General features: G+C 33.1%; 3 protein-coding genes and 1 long non-coding RNA gene across 4 annotated transcripts; all 4 read left to right on the top strand.

Moving 5' to 3' along the window:
• The first annotated feature begins 2 nt into the window (after positions 1–2).
• LOC132743465 (uncharacterized) lies at positions 3–2,876 on the top strand. The gene is made up of 4 exons (XM_060731985.1): positions 3–164; positions 1,041–1,225; positions 1,676–1,786; positions 2,506–2,876. The coding sequence occupies exons 1-4, from the start codon at positions 83–85 to the stop codon at positions 2,575–2,577; spliced, it is 450 nt and encodes a 149-aa protein (XP_060587968.1). The 5' UTR covers positions 3–82; the 3' UTR covers positions 2,578–2,876.
• Positions 2,877–8,029: 5,153 nt separating this feature from the next.
• Positions 8,030–11,524, top strand: LOC132743484 (fatty acid-binding protein homolog 7-like). Its single transcript, XM_060732002.1, has 4 exons — positions 8,030–8,219; positions 9,456–9,643; positions 10,409–10,516; positions 11,030–11,524. Exons 1-4 carry the CDS (start codon positions 8,126–8,128, stop codon positions 11,087–11,089), a joined length of 450 nt encoding a protein of 149 aa, XP_060587985.1. The 5' UTR covers positions 8,030–8,125; the 3' UTR covers positions 11,090–11,524.
• An 807-nt stretch (positions 11,525–12,331) lies between these two features.
• On the top strand, positions 12,332–18,437 carry LOC132743485 (uncharacterized). The gene is made up of 2 exons (XR_009627580.1): positions 12,332–12,701; positions 13,703–18,437. It is a non-coding gene; the product is annotated as an uncharacterized LOC132743485 (long non-coding RNA).
• A 1,137-nt stretch (positions 18,438–19,574) lies between these two features.
• Positions 19,575–22,575, top strand: LOC132743483 (uncharacterized). Its single transcript, XM_060732001.1, has 4 exons — positions 19,575–19,822; positions 20,388–20,569; positions 21,240–21,356; positions 21,989–22,575. The coding sequence occupies exons 1-4, from the start codon at positions 19,729–19,731 to the stop codon at positions 22,046–22,048; spliced, it is 453 nt and encodes a 150-aa protein (XP_060587984.1). The 5' UTR covers positions 19,575–19,728; the 3' UTR covers positions 22,049–22,575.
• The last annotated feature ends 493 nt before the right edge of the window (positions 22,576–23,068 follow it).

Here is a 23,068-nt window from a genome sequence, read left to right as displayed (position 1 = left end):
ACCATGATTTTCTATAACACTGTCTATAACATTGACATACCAGATCGTTTAAACTAACCGGTAATGAGATTTGTCTTGAAACATGGAGGAATTTATTAAGATTTTCGGTGGCACGTGGATATACGAAAATGGTGAAAATATTGAAGAATCTTTAAGAGGATTAAGTAAGTCTTTTTGAAATTGTTATAAAAGCTGCTTTGGAAAAAATGACTAAATTGGGCTATAAATCTTGACAAGACCATTTAATTATTTTAGTGAAAATTTCAAAATATACATGTATAATGACTGCCGTTCTGTACTAATCTTGTTACAAGAGTAGATGCTGTAACCGCCAGCGGGATATGCCATATAGCACTGTGGGTACATACGTGTGTGTTTGCCTGTATGCTATATATGTTTATATAGTTAATTGTCTCATTTTTTACATATCACATACATGTATATATTAAAAAATCACATAGCATTTCCATGTAAAAACAGCTTTATGGGGACACTTTTCATTGTTTGAAACATGATAAAATACTATGTTTGATTAAACGTGGTGTTTTGGTAGTCCCGACTATCTTTATACAAAACCAAAGAAATAACAACTGTGCTGTGCGCTGGCAAGAAATGCTAATTGCTTTATTGTATGTGCACGATTTTACATGATACATGTTTATCAAATATTAAGTAAACCAAAACTGAGAAAATGATGGATGAATACACATTCTACCTCAGTATATAATTATCTAATATATGATTAGTTATAAAGATTTTTGACATGTTATATGACCCTATATAAACAGTTGTTTGTAAATATAACCAGACCCGATAGGCGAGGGTTATATTGCAAACAACTGTTTATATAGGGTCATAATTATAATCAGTCAAAAATATTTATAACGAATTTTAAGCAAACACAGCAAGCATCATTTTATATGTACTGCGAGATAAATAAAGATATCAGCGAAAAGTTATCATTATCGAATAATTCAAGATTTTTTCTTATGTCAGGGCAAATGATTTTTTTTTTTTTTTTTTTTATTTTTTTTTTACAGAAACACCAGAAAATATGATAGCATTTCTCGCAAACAGCAAACCGACGATGACAATCGAACAAAGAGGGGACTCAATCTTCCACAGAACAGAAGTAGCACCGGGAGCTTATCTTGATATCACTTATCAGCTAGATAAAGAATTTGATGCTAAAGATCCCAACGACCCGCCATCGTATCATAATAAAGTAAAAGACAAAACAAAATAAAATAAAAAAACGAACGAAAGTCCTGTTTAATTGTTGATTATATCATGACATATCATGACAGCTTTATATTTGTTATACCACAATATAGGTAAATGTTCCTTTTTCTAATAGTCATATTGATGATTATGATAAATTATTTACATATGGTAATGAAGTATAAATATGATTGCATTTCATGTTTTTTTTCATGTTTATTGTATGTTCACCAACTTCAAAGAATTTAGTTTACACCTGGTCACAAAGCCGCTTAATTTCCTTACTGAGTCTCTCACTCCGTTTATGACAGCCACCATTATGACGTAACGGAACTCTGTCGCAATGTTCTTTAGAAAATGTAAACATCTCATTACAACCTGTAAGACCCTTTAAAAATCTTTGAACTCTTTCAAAGACATTAAAGCATCCCAAAATTTCTTTTTCATTTGGCAGGCATTAGTAACATTCAACAACGGACGGGCAGAGTTCACGAACCGGACTCAGTTGCCTAATGCAGAAGATAATTTTACGGTATTTACCGTATCTGGGGACAAGCTTACCTCGGTAAGTTTCTTTTACATGAAGTTGCAATGAAGTCAATTGTGTGCAGCATGTTTTCAATATTTCCATGTTAACATACATTTATGATCAACATTAATGTATTTTCTAATATCAAGCGGTGACAAGCAAGGATGAGCAATATATAGATGTAAATATATTAATTGTTAAACTTGATTGGATGTCCTATATTATCACCTCTACCGAAAGACGCATATAACCATGACCTTATCAATCATGTCTGAACGGGCTTTTATAAATGTATGTTTGAAAAAAAGAGCTGCATGTATTGATTTAATTGATAAAATTGAAATACAGCAAGCATTGTGTGTCTTATATTATCTGATCATGACGCTCGTTTTCAAGTTGAAACCTCGTAATCTAAACTCCGTGCAAAATACCAGCCGTATCGTTTGTAAATGATATATTTGATATGTAAAAAATGTTTTGAATATACAAACTTTTCTTAAATGAGGGAAATGCTTTAAAAATACAGTGGAAGTAATTCGATTACTATAACCTTTGCTGAAGTCTTTTATTAAGTTTTCGTCGGATACCAACGGTTGATTAGCATGTAATGATAATGGTTCAGCCGTGGGTATCCGGTGGTGTTATTTAGTAAGAGAGTTTGGACACTTCAGTTAAACACATTTTGAATGGCATAATATTGTTAATACTGTTAACATTTATAGTGCTATTCTAATAAGACATTTTTTCTTATACAGGAAACAACCGGGCTTGAAGGAAATAAAAAGAAAGGCGTTGTAGGTCGAAGGTTTTATATAAAGAAGAAATAAAATGACAAATTCCTACAAAAGTGGCGAAATATAACTTCTTCCATGTTGTTTACATTTTAGAGATTAAATTATAGTTCTTTAAAACATACATATCATGATAGCTAAAGCTAGCAAAAGATTTATCCAACAGCAGCTGCTATCATATAATATATGTATGATAGTCGAGAACATTAATGAAGTGACTAGGTAAATTACATGTAAACATCTTTAGAGATTAAGACGTATATGACATTATGATTAATCAGGGCTTTTCAAATAGTTTTTGAAAAACCTTGAATTAATAAAGAATATTTTACAAATGCGTTTGTTTGTGTTTCTTTCATATCACTTGAAATAGATATGTGTATCACATTACTTTTTAACTGAATCAAATTTAAGAAAAAAGATATATATCTTTCAACAAATGGCATATATATGAGTTTCTACATATTATTTGTAACCTACATATTTTAGCATCGAATGAATCATATAAAATGGATTTAACAGTAGGTACATCTTTTCTACATGTTAGCGAGGTGATTAGAAGCTGATGTATACGGTCTTGGGAAATTATTTATTTTGGGACTGCGGTAAGCTGTCTAGTTTTTGTAAATATATTTTTGGACTGATGTTTGTGGTCTTGGGGAATTATATTTGTTTGGACTGCATGAAGCGGTCTAGGATATTATATCTGTTGGAGATACAGTAAGCAGTCTTTGGGGATTATATATCTTTGGGCTGCAGTAAGCAGTGGTAGAGAATGTTATCTGTTGGAGATACAGTAAGCAGTCTTTGGGGATTATATATCTTTGGGCTGCAGTATGCAGTGGTAGATAATGTTATCTGTTGGAGATACAGTAAGCAGTGGTAGATAATGTTATCTGTTGGAGATACAGTAAGCAGTCTTTGGGGATTATATATCTTTGGGCTGCAGTATGCAGTGGTAGATAATGTTATCTGTTGGAGATACAGTAAGCAGTCTTTGGGGATTATATATCTTTGGGCTGCAGTAAGCAGTGGTAGAGAATGATATCTGTCGGGGATGCGGTAAGCGGTCTTTGGGGATTGTTTTTGTTTGGATTACGGTAAGCGGTCTTGCGGGGATTGTATTTGTTGGGACTGCGGTAAGCAGTTATTTCGGATGGTATATTTTGGGGCTGCGTTAAGCGATATAGTTTTTTAATTTATTTTCGGGCTGAGGTTTGCGGTCTTGATTGATTTATTGTTTTGGGCTGAATTAATCTTATAAGATATCTATTGGTTGTCACATACATGTACATACTATATAATATATTGACAATGCAGGCTGCAATCATTCTTTATCTGAACTTAGTTGCAATGGTGCAGAATACCTCTTCATAGAAATTAAAGTTTTACTGTCATGTTAGATATAAACTTTAACAACGGATGAATTTGTACTGAAAGACATAATCGATATGTCATATATTTACATTTTTTATGACTCACCCATGTAAAAATAGCAGATACAGCAAATCTTAAGTTCCTTCACCGACAAATCTTTTTGTTTGTTCAAACTAGAAACACAACAACACTGCTATTATACGAATATTACAAAATCATCTTTTATACAATAATGTACTTGATAATAGAATAAAATAACTCCAAAACGTGTCTATAGCATAATATGAAAATGAATGTGAAAAAGGTGTATTGAATAAGTTCGGCGAATTACAAACAGATTGGATTCCAGATTTTTTACTTATCAATAAGAAATTAGAGCTACATTATGTATACAGAAATCTTATTTTGTTTATGTTTACTTTTTCAACTGAGAACTTCAGTGTTTATTTTATTTTACTTGAATCACTTGAAATATGACATACATTCAAAGCACATGTACAATACATGTATATACAAATGTATGTCCCTAGTCACTGAGTGGTTGCTTTTACAGATTGAAGCATCAGAATTGCACCTTGCGTAAGAGGTGACTAAATGTGTTCGGATTATTGGAGGAGGCTATGCATCTGTTAATTGTTGCTCCAGCAAGTAAGGTGGTTTTGACCTCTGATGTTGCTTTAAATTTGTAACACCCGTGGGTGAGTCAAAACCATCATTCCATTTCGGCGCCATATGACCTAAATTATGTTGGTGCGCCGTAAAACCAAACAAACATAATATGCAGAATGATATCAAATCATATCAACAGATCTTGCATTGTTTCTAAAACACTAGATCTTAATGCAAATGCTCTGTATAGAAATTTATAATATTTTACTTCTATTTACTGATGACATAACTAGAAAATTTATATTAATTTTGAGTACATTGTTGCAGAATAAACACGGTTCAAGTCCAAATGATCATAATAAGGAGTATAATCACGAAGGCCAATATTCCTGAGTGATAAATTAGTTACCAGACATTTGAACGATAAACTGTGCATTGTTTAATTTTTTAGAAAAAAAAGTTTGAATAACAAACAATCTCTAAAACTTTATTTGAAGTGGATACTTTAGATATTTGGATTCTATTTTGTCTACAAACACTTTTGGTGTGTTCTCGTGTTGCTTATGTAACTTCACTTAATAAAGATATGTTCTATTCTATTATGTTGATTAATAAGTAACTATTTCAATGGTTGTGCAGATCAAAGCTGTCTGATGATTATATCACGGCATATACCAAGTCAGGAAATTACGGTTATTAACATATAAAAGATATAGCCCCGAAGCTTGATATGTAAAAACCTACGTTCGCATCGTTGGCATTCTTTGCTAGGATTTTCTATAATTATTATGTCACATGCCAATTAATAAGCAAGAGTTTTGATATTAAAAATTATATTTTTTCATAAGAAATATGAACTGTAAATAAAAAGTATAGAACTGTCCAAAATTTTGCAGATTAATGAGATTGATATATGAAAATATTCTGAATGTCTAAAGGCTCTTGAATAAATATTGATTAAGTTGAAAAATGTCGACCACCTAGTAAGCAATATGTGGTTAATCATGCTTATTCATGTCAGATTACAGCTTTATTATTTGACAGAAGATTCAAGGTTATTGTTTTATCTCAACAATGTAAATTCGTTAAATCTTATAATCTAAAATTTCAAATTTCTACAACAGTCCCTAGCCGTTGCTAGGAGGCGTGGACGATTGCTTGTACTTGCAGGCGTTGACGGTTGCTTGTATTTGGAAGCGTGGACGGTTGTTTGTACTAGAAGGCGTGGACGGTTGATTGCACTAAGAGGCGTGGACGGTTGCTTGCACTAGGAAGCGTGGACGGTTGCTTTCACCAGAAGGCGTGGACGGTTGCTTGCACTAGAAGGCTTCGACGGTTGCTTGTACTAGGAGGCGTGGACGGTTGCTTGCACTAGAAGGCGTGGACGGTTGCTTGCACTAGAAGGCATGGACGGTTGCTTGCACTAGGAGGCGTGGACGGTTGCTTGCACTAGGAGGCGTGGACGGTTGCTTGCACTAGGAGGCGTGGACGGTTGCTTGCACTAGGAGGCGTGGACGGTTGCTTGCATGCACTAGAAGGCATGGACAGTTGCTTGTACTAGCAAGAGTGGACGGTTGCTTTGACAAGAAGGCGTGGACGGTTGCTTGCACTAGAAGGCATGGACGGTTGCTTGCACTAGAAGGCGTGGACGGTTGCTTGCACTAGAAGGCGTGGACGGTTGCTTGCACTAGAAGGCGGTGACGGTTGCTTGCACTAGGAAGCGGTGACGGTTGCTTGCACTAGGAGGCGTGGACGGTTGCTTGCACTAGAAGGCGTGGACGGTTGCTTGTACTAGAAGGCGTGGACGGTTGCTTGCACTAGAAGGCGTGGACGGTTGCTTGCACTAGAAGGCGTGGACGGTTGCTTGCACTAGAAGGCGTGGACGGTTGTTTGCACTAGAAGGCGGTGACGGTTGCTTGCACTAGAAGGCGGTGACGGTTGCTTGCACTAGAAGGCGTGGACGGTTGCTTGCACTAGAAGGCGTGGACGGTTGCTTGCACTAGAAGGCATAGACGGTTGCTTGCACTAGAAGGGGTGACGGTTGCTTGCACTAGAAGGCGTGGACGGTTGCTTGCACTAGAAGGCGTGGACGGTTGCTTGCACTAGAAGGCGTGGACGGTTGCTTGTACTAGAAGGCGTGGACGGTTGCTTGCACTAGAAGGCGTGGACGGTTGCTTGCACTAGAAGGCGTGGACGGTTGCTTGTACTAGAAGGCGGTGACGGTTGCTTGCACTAGAAGGCGTGGACGGTTGCTTGTACTAGAAGGCGTGTACGGTTGCTTGCACTAGAAGGCGTGGACGGTTGCTTGCACTAGAAGGCGTGGACGGTTGCTTGCACTAGGAGGCATGGACGGTTGCTTGCACTTTCCACTACCGCGGATGAACAGGCTCAGACAAACGGAGTCTGGCACATTTTCAATAATGCCGTGTTTTGAGAGCCTTCTTTTTCAAAGTAATTTAGAAAACCGTCTGTTTTAAATTTTAAGATCTAAATCTTTAAATCTAGAATGCTCAAAACTTACAGCATGGCATTGTATACATATTTAACTTGGTGCTTTCATTTCTTATAGTAAAATTCCATTATTGTCTTTATAGTTTCAATTTTATATCATTACCCTCATCTGGGTATATAAACCAAACTACAATATTCATATAATTCTAAATTGCGAGAAGAAATATATCTATTTGTTATGTAATCGAACTGTTTCCATTAGACTGACACGGTTTGTTATTCTTTAGGCAGAATAAGTTAAAGTCTGTTTTTATTATCCTGTCAGTTATGGATACATTATATCATTTATAAAACTAAAATAATGGCAACAGCTTGTTTAAAGCAAAGGAAAATTACACATTATTGTCTGAATACAATTCGTGTCCTGCATTATCTACATTTAGTGTTTGAAATTATTTTTTGTCCAATAGAATTGCAGTATTTCAAATGAATCGTAACACATTTACTTTTGTAAATCGAGAAACAGTTAATCAGTCTAGTAAGTCGACTGTTTATAAAAATAATTTAAAACACTAATTTATTAGTACGTTTTTGCAAAATTAAATTGGTCGCGCTGTTGTCCCGCGCCTGACTAATTAAATTTTGTGAATAAGAATACATAATATGGCGGGATTCTGTCAAACTCCTTTAACAATAATAACTTCTACTATTATTATTTCTTTGAAACTGTATTACATGATTCACGAATACTTGTTGGAATTAAAATATAACAAAAGAGACAAATACAAAATTAATGATGGCATTTCAAACTCACTTTTTCAAAATTATCATATAAAATGAGTCTTAAAAATAAACTGTCACCTTACAATAAGTAATATTAGATATGTAAGTGTGATATATAGATATCCTTGATATTTTGATTTAATCAATTCTTCAAAAAATCGATTATTTGACTAGAAAATACTGTCTGAAAGTGACAACTTCGTTGCGTTTATTCCTTTTAAACAAATTGCCGGTATCTAAAGAAGTTGTTTCCCCTTATAGTACAAATAGTCGCAGATAAGTATAGCAAGTAAGTAATTTAACAGCAAGTAATATCCGTCCTACTGACAAGTAATCTTATCTTGAATCGTAAAAACCCTCTAAAATGGGGAGTGATTTAGACAAAGTTGAGAAATTATTTTGTGGTAAATGGAAATATGACAGGGATGACAATTTTAAAGAGTCCTTGAAGTATATAGGTGAGTAACGTTTGCTTATGTAAATATATACTTTAAACTGCGATAATCTGATAATCTATTATTTTAAGAAGATTAAATTAAACCATTTGTAAATTATACTGGTGACAATCGGCATTGAACTGTTATATTACTTAGTAATTTTCATAAAATGATTTTAGATCATTAATGTAAAAATTCAAAATTTTATACCAAAATTTTGAGTGAATCACATTCTATGCAAATCTTTTTCGTGAAAAAAGACGATTAGCAAAGACAGTCATGTCTGTATGACATATTTTAAAATCAACACCATAAATGAGCATCTAATACATTAATTTCAATATAATTAATGTTGTTTTTAAGTTACTTTTTACGCTTGTAAAATTATCAATCATCAATAATAAAAATAATAATCACGTTCATAGTTTGTATATTTTAGCCTTCCCGGGCATGGCAACATGTATATTGATTGACTAGGTGTATAAATAGAATCAATTGCAGGCTATTCTGACCGCAAAGTATACAATGCTGACCGGCAGTTCAAATTTGATCGATAGCGTAAATTTCACAGTTGTACATATCCGATTTATTTCAAACTTGAAAAAAAAAAAACATTTACATAGACATATTTTCATTAATGTACATGTATGTTAAACATATTTCAAAAGAGTTTGCACGCATGTGCTACATTTCGAACCCTTACTGGTAAGGCAATTTTCCAAGTACGATTCAAAATACGAGTAGATTTAAATTTGTAAAAGTATAGAACTGAGATAACATAGCATAAAAACAGTTGGTAAATCCCTTGTTGAAATATAAAGCTTAATAAAGTCCATGCCAAACAACTTACGCCTGTAAATTAAATATATGATAAAGCTGATGACCCCTGCTTTACATTATAAATATTTTATTAGGGAACGATTGATTAATAAACATAATATGTTTCCTTGTGTGAGGGAGATGAAGGCACTCCTATTAAAATTGTTGAGCGTTCTTTATGTAAGTTATTCTTCGCGGTAATTTGACGCGTTCTCCGCCATGCTTTTATGAGAAAGAACAAAATCAATGAATAAACAACATAATTAATCTCTTCTGTATCAATATCTGCAATTTGACCTGGCTAACAATTGCATATTGACTTTGTTTTGTTAGATTTGAATACATGTATACTAATATGAAATCAACAGGACTGCACTATTTTTTTAATACTTTACCAGCGAGAGCTTTACATATTTGAAATATTAAATATACTTTTAGGGTTCCCGGAAATGGAAGTTGAGTTCCTAACGAACGCGAAACCATGTTTGGAAATAAAACGAGATGGGGACCACTTGATAATTGATTACGAAATTATGCCAGGAATGGTTCATAGTGTACGATTCAAACTTGGCGAGGAGTTTGTGTCCAAAGATATGAAAAATGATCCACCAACATTTGATGCCAAGGTACCAGTTGAATATTAGTTACAGTCAACCTTGAGTTGAAGACAACAAGCGAATAAATATTAAACACATAAAATATTCGTCACAAAGCTAAGGTCACATTTCATTATACAAGTTGTATTTTTCCCATGAAAGAGACCGCCTGTCGAATTTTTAATCTGCACACAGTAGATTTCGCTGTAATTGCGATTGGTCCTTAAGACTTAAACTGTCAAAACGTGCATCATACGTGGGTAACAAAATGAAATAACGCCAACAAGTTTCACTCACTTCTTCTGTTTAAGGTATCTTGTTCTAAAAACTGATATGCAAAGTAAGTTTGAATTTATAATACTAAACTATCAACATGGCTATCTTTTATTTACTTTTCTATACACAATGATGTTACTAGGTGTGTAAAATTTGCCTTCCTATTACAGAAATTATGTTTCCGACCATTTCTCCCTATTCGTTAAGGCACGCAAAAAATTTACTTGATTGTCTTTGTGTGACGTAGAGATAGATGAACAAAATTCGGGTTTTGGTGCTATCGGTCTTTCGTTTCGTTGTGAAAAAGGAAAGTTTGGAGACCCCAAAAAACCTAAAATATTTGTTTTATCGCCATAATTCTGCCATAATTCTGTCGTGGAGATGCATTGTTGTGCTGGCGGAGCGAATTTCACGAAAAGAGACAGAGTCTAATTTCGTTTCTGTGTCCGACCTTTCTTTTACTTACTTGAGATTTTTGAATATTGTTTGGTTTATTAACGGTTCGTTTTATATTTCAAGGAACTTGTTACGTTTAAGGACGGCTGTCTTGACTTCAAGAACTGGTCTAACATGGGCGGTGCTTACTATCAAACTGTGATGAAAATAGAAAATGGCGAGCTTCATGGGGTAAGGCTCATTAAAAAACTCAGAGTATATATGAACAGCTAGTTATAAAATTTCTTTACACTGTTTATTTTGCTTGTCGATTCCGTTTCCCGTTTCCACACATATCGCTTATTCATGCAATTTACCATATTTTAGCACCTCTAATTTCTAGTTTAACTTTTTTTTGGGTAATTTTGAGACGTCCCCCCGTTGCCATGGTAACAGGAAATTAACAATTGAGCATGCTGTTACAGAGGTTATGGTGTAGTCAACATTTGTCCCAAGTTTCATCAGTATTGAAGCATTTTTCATAGTTTCATAGCAGTTTGAACTTGTTACAGGAGGCTTTTCAATGAAAACGGCCATTTTTCGCAATATGCTCATGGGGTAAAAGGTTAATAAGATGTTTATTTGTTTGTCAAAAAATAGATGAAAGTAACAGCAAAATTGCCATTGGTTTTGAATTCCTTTATTGATAAAAATATTTATATTCAATTTTTCTCATTGCATATATAATCTTCTTACTTTACATAGGTAATGAGTAAAATTGATGACAATAGTGTAACTGGTGACAGAATATACAAAAAGGTATGAACTCATCTATCATCACTGGAACAGATCAAAAACCAAGCCGACATGAAGAATTCAAATACATGTATATATCATTATAATTGTTGTTGTTATTTTTTTTTGTTTTCAACAATTTGTAGATCCATACAATACGACAAATAGTGTTTGGTACAATAAAATGTATCTATAAATCGAAAAGAATTAAAAATTTTGAATATGTCAAGTTTTTTTCCCCGATGTTTTCCATGTTTTTTTTTTAAACACATGCATTATTGAGCAGTGATAAATAAAGTAAAATTGTCACTATATTTAGTAGTCATAGATATACATGTATATTGAAAATGAATATTGTTCCATTTTAATACTGTACCAAACCAATAACATAAGCTGCTATTGATAACATGTACATTGTCTAGTAATACTATGATATACATATATACATGTATATGAGTTATATCATGTTAATAGCAATTAAATTATACATTTGTCTACAATTTGTTTGTTTTGTTAAATACCTTTACCCGACGATCATCTTTTGAAATACTAAATCAAACCTTTTTTCAGTGTTCTATATTCATTCCTAATTGATCTTGCATATTAGCAGTTCGTTAAAGTGATCACTAGCTGTCAGTATCTTTCTTTATATGAAATGTAAAATTTTAGGATTATTTATTGTATATATTTAAAGGAACTTAATTGACGACCAAAAGCAAGGCAAAAAAAATTGAATTCCTAACATAGATCAGCTGGGTCACCTAAAACAGAAATATGTGAAGAAGCTAAATAAGAAATATATATTTGTACTAAGAAATAAATCGAATATCGTCTTTTAAGCTATTCGCGTATGTCCTGTACCAATATACGTGAACAGTGTTGCAAAGCTTTTTGAACAATTAAGGGGACTTTTCAAAATTATAATAATTTTCCGGGAAAACGTAATAGCGAATGATGTAAAATTTTGTACACAAGCTATTGGTCTAGACAAACGTCACTCGAAAATAAATATTTCCAGTCCCGTCATGTCAAATTACCTTAGTCGAGTCCCTTTGATGTTAAAATAAATTTGACCATCAAAGTGCTTCGAAGACTTATAATTAATGTACTATTAATAATAACAATTCTAACTCAAACCTTTTTCCATTGAAAAAGTGTACTTTATTTGATCCTCATTGACCTTGCGCATGTATGTATACATAGTTGGTAAAGCGGTCACAATCAATATCTTAAATAGAAAAGATTAAAATTTGTTTATGTTTAATGTTAAAATAATATTCGATTTATCCGCTAGAGGATTAAATCTTTTATTCAAATCTTACAACTTAACATTTTTTATTATAACACCCCAGTAGGGCCTCAAAAAGAGTTGTCAGGGGAGACAACTTACACTTGAATATGTCATATATAAGGCAGAGCAAATTCTGGGAACGGTCTTTCAATCGTGGCTCACCATAGAAGAGGTAGACTAGTTTATCTTCGTTTAAAAAATCTAAAATTTACATTTCAAATCTTGAATATCAACGAATATTATTTAGAATCGCACAGGAGATTAAGATACATTTTATATTTCTGCTCATTATTATTTGTTTTAATATTTGGGGTTTATTAGAAAAGAACTTTGACCAGATCTAATAACCACGTGGTGATGACCAGCTGTTGTTCTCTTCAAGGACAGTAGTCTAAAAAAATCAATTTTGGATGCCTTGATTACACTAAATATATGTCAAAGTCAATCGGTTTCTTTGAAATAATTAGTAAATAAATAAAAAATTGGATTTAAATCTAGATCTTGAGTTTAAAACCTATAGATTTTATATTTATATGATGTTTCAGCACGTGATCTATACTTAAAATCTAGAGCATTCTCTTATGAATGAATAAATGAGCATAGCTATAAAACGCATAAAAATACAATATTGATTATATGGCTCGATTATGACAGGTCATGTTTTCCAACGGGAAAATTATCAGTCTCATTGAAATCCACTCGCGTGACATCATACCTATGACGTCATTTCATCGAGGCTAAGAGAATAAAGATAAGAGTAAATAGAATCTAAATATATAAAGTAGGAAATAAATAAAATACACCAAAAGAAAAATTGATAATAATAATAATAATAATAATTTAATTAGATCTACACAAATTTATTTAATTTATTTATTTATATTATTTTATTTTTCGACAATGTTAAAACATCGACAACAACGTGGCCATACACGAGACACGCTCCAACAGCAAGTCAATAAGAGGAGGAACATTCGGACGTCTGTTTCTACAGCCATGCCTCCAGCTGACAGACCTGTTAGGGAGCCCTGTGAAGAAAACGAAATGGATGGCCAATCCGGACCTCCGGTAGATGTTGATCTTCATCACCAAGAGACAAATAAAGGTGAAGTTAAAAAATATCATGATAAATTTATACTTGTTCCGGTACAATGCTAGCCGCACATGTATCTGTCAGTACTAGAGATAAAATATGGAACAATCAATTTGTAGAGTTTAGTTACACACTTTGTTGCCAAAGAAAAATAATAATTTAGGCTTAAATAATTAATCGATTTTAAAGTGGCAAAATATTGACTCGGAATTGTGGATGACATATATGGATAATGCAGACTATACAGTCCTTGAACCAGCCGGCACTTCTGAATATTCAAAATAATGTTACGACTTTAATAACAAAGGCTTTTGTACAAATAGATCATGTACTTACAAACACGTTTGCATCGAATGCTTTGGTAACCACCCTTCAATACACTGTTATGCAAATAAACAAACAGCGCAATTCACACCGCGTTATGTATTTATATTGCCAGCTCAAAGAGTGCCTATGGGACCTGGGGTTTTCACCAATTAATATCTAGTTTCTCGCTGATAAACTCTTTCAATGCCCAAATAAGGATGATGCCAATTACATTTTATAAGGATTCAGCACTGGTTTTAAACTCGAATATACGGGACCAAGAATCCCTATTTTTTTGTCCAAAAATCTCAAATCGGCAATTGATCAAAAATGCTTATTAAGTAAAAAGCTTCACGACGAATTTATACTTGGGCGAATCCTAGGACCGTTCAAAAAAAGGCCAATTACTAATCTGAGAATAAATCCCGTAGGTCTCGTACCAAAACAAAACGGTGCTTTCAGCTTTCATACCCACCAGGCAAAGTATAAATGAATTTATCGATCCTGAATTTTGCCATGTTTAATATTCACAATTCGAAAATGCAGTAAGAATAGTTCAAGAAATAGGGGATTCTGCTATTATGGCAAAAGCTGACATTTCTTCTGCATTTAATTTATGCCCTATATGGCCAGGTGATTTTGATTTATTAGGTATAAAAACCGAGGAGGGATATTGAATTCAAAAAATGCTGCCACAAGGCGCATCATGTTCATGTTTTATTTTTGAAAATGTTTCAAAGTTTTTTACAATGGCTTGTGTCTAAAGAATCAAAATCATACTACATTGACCACCTACAGTACTAGATGATTTTTTTATGGCAGAAAAATCTTTTGAAAAATCATAAATGCTTGAATTTAATGCGAACATTTGATAAAATTTGCAATGAACTTGGTGTCCCCCTAAGTGTCGAAAAATGAATGGGACCTGTTATAACTATAACATACCTGGGTCTAGAAATTGATTCAATCAACCAAATGGTTAAGGTGCCTTTAGAAAAAATAAGGAAAGCGAAAACAGTCTCGTTTGGGTGAGAAACACTAATAAGATTAGACTCAAACACTTACTTGTAATCAGTCGTTGGTCTATTTAATTTTATATCGAAAGCTATTCCCAGTGGCCGTGCCTTTAAAAGACGTTTTTATGGCGCCATGTCGTATGTAAAGAAACCGTTCCATTTTATTAGTCAACCAAGGCATGAAAGAAGATGCACATATTTGGCTAACATTTTTTTTGAAAAATTCAATGGTTATGTTATGTTTAAAAAAAAAAAAATTAAAAAAAATGGGTAGATAAGTAAGATAACAGCCATTTAGAACTATATATTACGGAATATATTGCATACATGTCTTTACGTCAATACTCATTTTCAACAGTAGCTGTTCACGTTTCAACAATAAGTTATTTTAATAAAATAAACAATTTGGTTGACAATACAAAACAATTCATAGTCAATACTATGCTAGAAGGGTTCCGTAGATTATCGAAAAGGCATGACACAAGACACCCGATAACACAAAATGTACTGATACAGCTTTTATCAGCCCTACCTAACCCTTACAGATCACAATATGAGTGTTTAATGTTTTCTGATGCTTTCTGTCTTGCCTACATAGGTCTGTTAAGAATAAGCGAAATTGCATTGCCTTAAAAGAAATCAAAAAAGGTTGTTTTTAAATGTAGATGATGTAACGATCAATCAAAATCTCATTAGACTCTATTTTAGATGTCCAAAAACGACCAGAGATATGTCGGATGTTCTATTGACATTCCGATAACTGACCAAAATCTGTTATGAAAAACTGAAAGAGTTCTTACATTTTAGAAGTAACGTGCAAGGGCCGTTATTCTGCTATTTCGATGGAAGTCCCTTAACATCCTTTCAATTCAATTCAGTATTAAAAAGAACTTTGAACTCGATAGGTCAGAAAAAAAAAAACAATAAAAAAAAAATAAAGCACACTCTTTTCGAATCGGCGGGGCTTCTAATATGTTCCGTGAGGTTTGTGCTATCAATGATATAAAATACAGAGTCCGTTGGCGATCTTACGCTTATAAATCCTACATCCGATAATTTTATAGTATTTCATGGAAAAAACTTATTTTTTTAGGATCTGCCAAAATGGCTGTAATGTGAATGCCGGCGATCCGAAATTTGGCTATTTAAATAAAGAACGTATTTGTATTAAGAAACCGTTACCGGGTCTTAATACACATTAATGTATTAAGAAGAGCAATTTATGCTGTTGTAATAAAAAGATGTTATATATATATTGGCATTATGTGCCTGGCATTATGTGCCTGATATTGTTTTTTGAATGTGTTGATGTATAACAAGCAGTTGGCATTATGTGCCTGACATTATGTGTCTTTTATAATTTATAACACCCAGTTGGCATTATGTGCCTGACATTATGTGTCTTTTATAATTATAACACCCAGTTGGCATTATGTGCCTGACACTATGTGTCTTTAATAATCTATAACACCCAGTTGGCATTATGTGCCTGATATTATGTGTCTTTAATAATTTATAACACCTGGTTGGCATTATGTGCCTGACATGTGTTTTGATAACATTACTTGATAATTATATATATTAAATGGATAGGTAATATATAATCAAACTTATTTCAGCCTGTAAAATGTCGGATGTTTGGATTATAGGCTCTTCATTTATTAGGGATGCCTTTCAAACAGCATGCCGCAGAAGTGAGGACATAAATTTCTAGGTTATAATGTTATATGGGAATATCAGGGGGGCATGGAAGTTTCTGATTTAAAACCTTCGATAGAATACTTGCTTGAGTTTAAAAATGCGCCAAAATTTTTGATATTACACTGTGGCGGGAACGATTTAGGAAATCGACCTTCAGTTGAAATCATATGGGACATCAAAAACTTTATAACAGGGACTTTATGGGAAAATATGCCTGTTACGAAAATAATTTGGTCTCAGATATTACCAAGAAGGTCATGGAGATATGTCCAATGTAACAAAACTGCAAATAAAACCCGCATGCGTATAAATAGTTGTATCAGTGCATTTGTTATTAAACTCGGGGGTTATTATATTCGTTACCCTGATTGACCTTTTCGAGGACCTAGCTGGGCGCCGTTTTCCGGTACGTTGCCGTTTTAGCTCTGGGGAATTACACCAAATGAAGTACATAACACAGTTACGAGATATTTCTATTTTGCTATCATTATTTAACCGTTTAAGGTGAAAAAAAATTGATCTTTTTAAAAATTATCAATATTCGTTTAATATCTATTGCAAATTATTAAAAAAAAAAAAAAGAAGTTTATAATGAAAATCAATAAAATTCAAACAGACGTAGTGGAATCTTCCATAATAAATAAGGTTATTTTCTGCGTAAACTTGTGTATTTACTTTATTTTTTGTATGGAATTATTCATACAATAATATTTAATTATTTTCTTATAAAGAAATAACTGTTTTATTTCAATTAAAAAAAAAAAAAAAAAAAAAAAAAAAAAAAAGGCCGAAAACATTGAGTTCGCTATTACACTTCATTGGGTGAATTCCCCGGGGCTGTGTACGGGGAGTGCCGGGGAGCGGCGTTTGGCTGGGTTTTCGAATTCGTGAATATTACAGAAAACCCTAGGTTGTATAGGCCGGATGGCACACATCTGTCGGACTTTGGTAACCACGTTTTATTGAATACAATATCGGGCGCTCTCAACACATTCACGTCCATGGCTGGGTAGGGCAAAATTGTAGCTGTGGTAGCCCGCTTTGGCGGAAGCCCACAGTCAAATGTTTCACTTTGCTTGTGGGCTTTTTGGCATGTGCTACCACGTTTTTGCAACCGTTGCCGGGGCAAAAACAGTTATAGTAAAGACATTTAGTAGTCTTAAATCGAAACACATAGACATTTCAATAGGTTAAATTATTAAAATGCTTTTATCCAGCCATGGCCATTTTCATGCCAACACGTTTTTGTTAATAAATACTAGTAAGTTTTTTAGACTGATTTCTCTTTTCTTTTATTCCCAAGTTGTAATGTTTGAATAATATTCGATTTATCCGCTAGAGGATTAAATCTTTTATTCAAATCTTACAACTTAACATTTTTTATTATAACACCCCAGTAGGGCCTCAAAAAGAGTTGTCAGGGGAGACAACTTACACTTGAATATGTCATATATAAGGCAGAGCAAATTCTGGGAACGGTCTTTCAATCGTGGCTCACCATAGAAGAGGTAGACTAGTTTATCTTCGTTTAAAAAATCTAAAATTTACATTTCAAATCTTGAATCCCACCACAAACCCACCCGTTCAATTTCATTGTTTTTCCTTGTTTTTGCTTTCTTCCCTTTATATTTTCAGATAACACTATATTAGCACGTCATGGCTGGAACAGAAAGATATAGAAAAAGGAGAATGCTTATAATTCTCAGCGACCGTTATCGGAGCTGATCAATTTGTAAAACAGACATGTAAAGTGATTTCATCATCTGTACCTGTGTACCTTGAGTTGAAGCATGTGCTACCACGTTTTTGCAACCGTTGCCGGGGCAAAAACAGTTATAGTAAAGACATTTAGTAGTCTTAAATCGAAACACATAGACATTTCAATAGGTTAAATTATTAAAATGCTTTTATCCAGCCATGGCCATTTTCATGCCAACACGTTTTTGTTAATAAATACTAGTAAGTTTTTTAGACTGATTTCTCTTTTCTTTTATTCCCAAGTTGTAATGTTTGAATAATTATATTTAGCCATTAAAATGCTTCAAATCATAACAATGTATGTAATATGTGGTAAAACTGCCTGTGTAATGTAGATTGTGCCAGTATAGACCAAAGGCTGTACATGTTTATATGACTTTTATTCAGAAAGTCTTTTGCCATAAAGACACCTTGTCCTGTGATCATCTCGAAAGTATGGTGGCTGGTTGACGCCATGTCATATTTTAGCTTTGTTGCCTCGAAAATGCGAAAAAAGCGAAAACACGAAGATACGACAAAGTTCAACTTTGTCGTCCCTCCGTGTTTTCGCATTTTCGCATTTTGAGGCGAGGAAGCGAAAATACGACATGGCGTAAGTCAGCCAACATACTAAAGTTTGAGAAACTGTCACAAATGTTAACTTTATATATAGAGACTTTTATGAGAATCTGATATTTTCACTGATTCGAATTCGGGGTATTCTTTCGCATTTTATTGGTGCATAAGTGTTTTTCATATACCACTTTCATACCGTACGTACATGTAACAGTTGGTCAAGAATGATCCGGACAATCGATTAAAATCTAAACCACGATCTGTAATTAGAGTTACATGTACATGTTTGATAAGCAATGTAGTGTACGTCACAGTTGGTCATCAAAACATCACGTAGAAACTGGTAATATTTCTCCTTACGTTCCTTCTTGAAAGATAGAATTGTGTAGTAATGTACAAAATCTTATTCTTTAAAATTTCATGCAAATAATGACAGGTCACGGCTAAACTACATGCAATCAGTTCAAGTCGAGGACTGGTTGAACAATAGATTAACCAAAATGTTTATAAATTTACATTTAAAGATACATGTTACAGTCATTATTAGGTAGAATGTTGCACATAATACTAGTAATTGCTTTTGTAGCGTCATGGCAACAAGCATCATCCAACAACTTGGACTTATACCCTCTATATATAGCAAAGTTCTCTTCAAAAAGCTTTGCATAAATAAAATGTGAACGCAAATAAACCATGGTAATATTTGCTTAAATTTAAGCCATGACAAATATTTGAATGATCATACGTGTATTTGTTGTATAGCAAATATTGATATATAACACTAAATGTACATTAAAGAGTCGTGACTGAACGTGAACCGCGACTAAGTGGTCCGTATCGAGCGTCAGAAATATTATAACAGGTACCGCAAACAGAAACTTTTCGTCATATTGTGAATACTCTAGTTATCTACGGTTAGTAAAGTACTCACTTTAGAACAATTTTCAAAATGGCAGACGACATGAAAGCATTTGAGGAGACATTTTGCGGTGTTTGGAAGTGGGATAGAGATGAGAACCTGAAAGAAACAATGACGAGAATGAGTGAGCTTAAGTTTATTTCATTAGTCTTTTTTTAAAACAATTATCATATTTAGACAACTATTATTCTAGAACATTTTAACTCTTGAATAAAGCAATGAAACTGTATTTTACATTATTTTTCATGGTTCATACGCTTTTCTTACTTGTCAGTCTGTAAGAAAAAAAACTAAATTCTAATATCTTAACAAGCTGTAATTAACTATATTCATGAAAAGTTAAATTTACTTAAAAGATATGTTTAAGTTCTAGATCTTTAAAATATGTACACGTGTTTCACGTCATTTGACATTGATGATATAAATATAAACTTTTGTATTTGTCATGACAAACTAAATAGAAAGTAGATCATATAGTAGATATTTTTGTTGTACTCGTTGTACGTATAACTCTATTCTTGTGAAATTGTAAACAGACAAGCCACACAAACACGAACATTCAGTAATTATTTAATGCATACATTTCGGCTATATGCCTTCATCAGTGCAAAACATAACTTATTTTTCCTTGTGAAATTGTGAAACTTTAATCAATTATCGTGAATTTAAACACCTGACTTTCCTTATAGAATATCCCGAGAATGAAACTGATATGTATTGCTTAATGAAGCCGACTATCTACATCGAAAGAAGAGGTGACGAAGTTTACATGAAGTTTGATATGGGTTCTAATATTGTACATGACTGCCAGTTTCAGTTTGGTGTGGAGTTTGAGACAAAGGACGATTTGATGAACTCCTTTCACAATAAGGTGATGATTAACTTACATAATATTTATCAGAGCTGATTACCTCCCCTCAGATTTTATTTGATGCAATGAGATAATTTTTTCATAACAAGAAATAGCGACATAATAAAGCAGCGACATTTTTTAAAATCTCTTTACAGTAAAATAGTAACATTTTAATTCATATCACCAAATTGCGATATTTCATTTCTTTACAGTAAATTGCGATACTTCATCTCATTACAGTAATTCTAAATTGCGTTATTTTATTTCTTTACAGTAAATTGCGATATTTTATTTCTTTACAGTAAATTGCGATACTTCATCTCATTACAGTAATTCTAAATTGCGATATTTTATTTCTTTACAGTAAATTGCGATATTTTATTTCTTTACAGTAAATTGCGATATTTTATCTCGTTACAGGAAATTGCGATATTTTATTTCTTTACAGAAAAATGCGATATTTTTATCTTGTTACAATATAATAGCGACATTTTATCTTCTTACAGTAATGTGTGACATTTTATTTCACCACAATAAAAAGGGACATTTTATCCTCTTACAGTAAATTGTGGCAATGAAATGACAACATTTTATCTATATGCAGAGAGTAGCAAGACTTAATTTCATCACAAAGATTATCAAAATTTTATCTTATGAAATGAAATAGCGACATTTTGTATTTTTACAGGAAACAGCGACATTTAAGGACGGAGTAATTACATTTAAAGCCAGAACACAGTTAACAGGTCCGGGGAAATGCGACACATACTCCGAGTTCTTAATTAAAGATGGTGAACTTCATACAGTAAGTAATTTTCTTAATGAATTTTCTCTCGAATAGACTCGATAAAACAGCGTTTGAAATAATCTTAACTTCATGTATTTGCTTTCTCTCGGGGGGCCTCTTCTATCCGGAATTTTCATACACTTATCAGCAGATGTTTTGCTGAAAATTGTCCTCTATCTATCTCTGTGCTGTTTTATTCTTCGGCTCTTGTAGAATTGTTCATCCTAATAAAATTCGTGTATATGATTAAGCCGTGGTCCAGAGTGTTCATGAGATGTTGCACTTTTTATTGTCGCTCGTTAACAAATTAATCAGCAGTTTCGAACTGTTTTGTTTTTGCTCTCAGGAAGAACACAGAATATGAATTGGTCTCAAATGCAAGAAAACAGTTATGCAATATTACATTTATATATAAGTTTACAACCTCGACTAAAAGTAACACGCTGTCTCAACTGTTAAACTATGTGTTTGTTATAGGCGGCCCTATGCCGTCTAATCTCTTTATCTTTGAAAGTTGTGACATGTATCCGTGTCGTTGTGAATGTCGGTTTTATAATGTCAGTAGTTTGCATGAGAACCTCTTTTTGTTTCAACGAGATCTTTTAAACATGTTTATTTTTCATGTACATGTATTCTTTCGACGTTTTCAGCCGATGAGTCCACTGGATGACACAAGCTTTAACGGCAACAGAATTTACAAACGTGCTTAGCACCACGTGAATCATCGTAATAATATTGCTGACGTGATAAATGCTGATACAACACTTAGACAAGAAATAAAATAAAAGTGGCATAATGGTGACAAATATTGCTGTTTTTTTTTTCAAAAATACAGTGACAACTCAATGTTTAAATTGCTGAAATCATCACACCAAAACACTGATTTTATAAGCTTTTATTAAACAGAAAAAGGCGTAATATATGCTTTAATTATATTGGATTAAAGATGGTCATTGTGAGTCTGTTTATCTTTCCTAAAATATATTTTATCATACTTGGAACAGTCAGTATTTTGAATGAAACTGACGATGCATGTCCAGACATAACTGACATAACTGACAGAAGAACACTGTTTTTGTGGTGTAAGGTTATGTTTGACAGTAACTTATATAATGATGATGTGTATAAATCTAAATACGTTATTGTTTAAACTAGAACTGTTACTGTTGATATTCCAGTTGATTGTCTCAGTGATTGTAGAAAACAGTAAAATGAATAAATGATAGTCATAACTAAATTTCGTTTTGTTTAATATATATCCCTAACTCATCGACCTTTAACAGTGTTACAATGAACGGAGGTAATGTTGTCTTCTTAACGTTCAGCTTTCATAACAGAATGAAAGCATATTCGTTATCAGGAAGATATTAATTTCTTGAAAATAGAATGATCGAAATAACTGCAATGTAAGATTAAGTTACATAATTTCAGTTGTTACACATTCACGAGAATAAAAATCAAATATAAATAAAACATAACAAAAGACTTATGTACATTTAATTCAGCGACCTTGTCGAAAATTACCACAATTTTCACATTCAGGTTTCTCATTTATAATTTAAATGACCGATATTCCTAACAAATTCTTATATGATTTTCGTAGAAAAAGTTCTAACATGATATCTTAAATTAATGCTACAAGTATTTGAATTAATTTTCCCAATGTTGTTGTTGTTGTTGTTTTCGAGTCGATCAATGATTACTGAGTTGGCTGTAAAATTGGAAGAAGA

The sequence above is a fragment of the Ruditapes philippinarum genome, unplaced genomic scaffold (assembly GCF_026571515.1).
Source record: "Ruditapes philippinarum isolate M1 unplaced genomic scaffold, ASM2657151v2 ctg483_1_1_1_1, whole genome shotgun sequence".
NCBI lineage: Eukaryota > Metazoa > Mollusca > Bivalvia > Venerida > Veneridae > Ruditapes > Ruditapes philippinarum.
Note: the sequence above shows the minus strand (reverse complement) of the source record. Positions and strands in the feature narration are given on the sequence as shown.

What these genes read in the sequence shown, in the direction of transcription:
- LOC132743484 (XM_060732002.1), top strand. Translation starts at nt 8,126, where the DNA reads ATGGGGAGTGATTTAGACAAAGTTGAGAAATTATTTTGTGGTAAATGG. An exon ending in AGAGTCCTTGAAGTATATAG is followed by an intron (nt 8,220 to 9,455) that starts GTGAGTAACGTT and finishes ATATACTTTTAG; the next exon opens with GGTTCCCGGAAATGGAAGTT. An exon ending in AAAATGGCGAGCTTCATGGG is followed by an intron (nt 10,517 to 11,029) that starts GTAAGGCTCATT and finishes TACTTTACATAG; the next exon opens with GTAATGAGTAAAATTGATGA.
- LOC132743483 (XM_060732001.1), top strand. Translation starts at nt 19,729, where the DNA reads ATGGCAGACGACATGAAAGCATTTGAGGAGACATTTTGCGGTGTTTGG. An exon ending in TGAACTCCTTTCACAATAAG is followed by an intron (nt 20,570 to 21,239) that starts GTGATGATTAAC and finishes GTATTTTTACAG; the next exon opens with GAAACAGCGACATTTAAGGA. An exon ending in AAGATGGTGAACTTCATACA is followed by an intron (nt 21,357 to 21,988) that starts GTAAGTAATTTT and finishes CGACGTTTTCAG; the next exon opens with CCGATGAGTCCACTGGATGA.
- LOC132743465 (XM_060731985.1), top strand. Translation starts at nt 83, where the DNA reads ATGGAGGAATTTATTAAGATTTTCGGTGGCACGTGGATATACGAAAAT. An exon ending in AGAATCTTTAAGAGGATTAA is followed by an intron (nt 165 to 1,040) that starts GTAAGTCTTTTT and finishes TTTTTTTTACAG; the next exon opens with AAACACCAGAAAATATGATA. An exon ending in CTGGGGACAAGCTTACCTCG is followed by an intron (nt 1,787 to 2,505) that starts GTAAGTTTCTTT and finishes TTTCTTATACAG; the next exon opens with GAAACAACCGGGCTTGAAGG.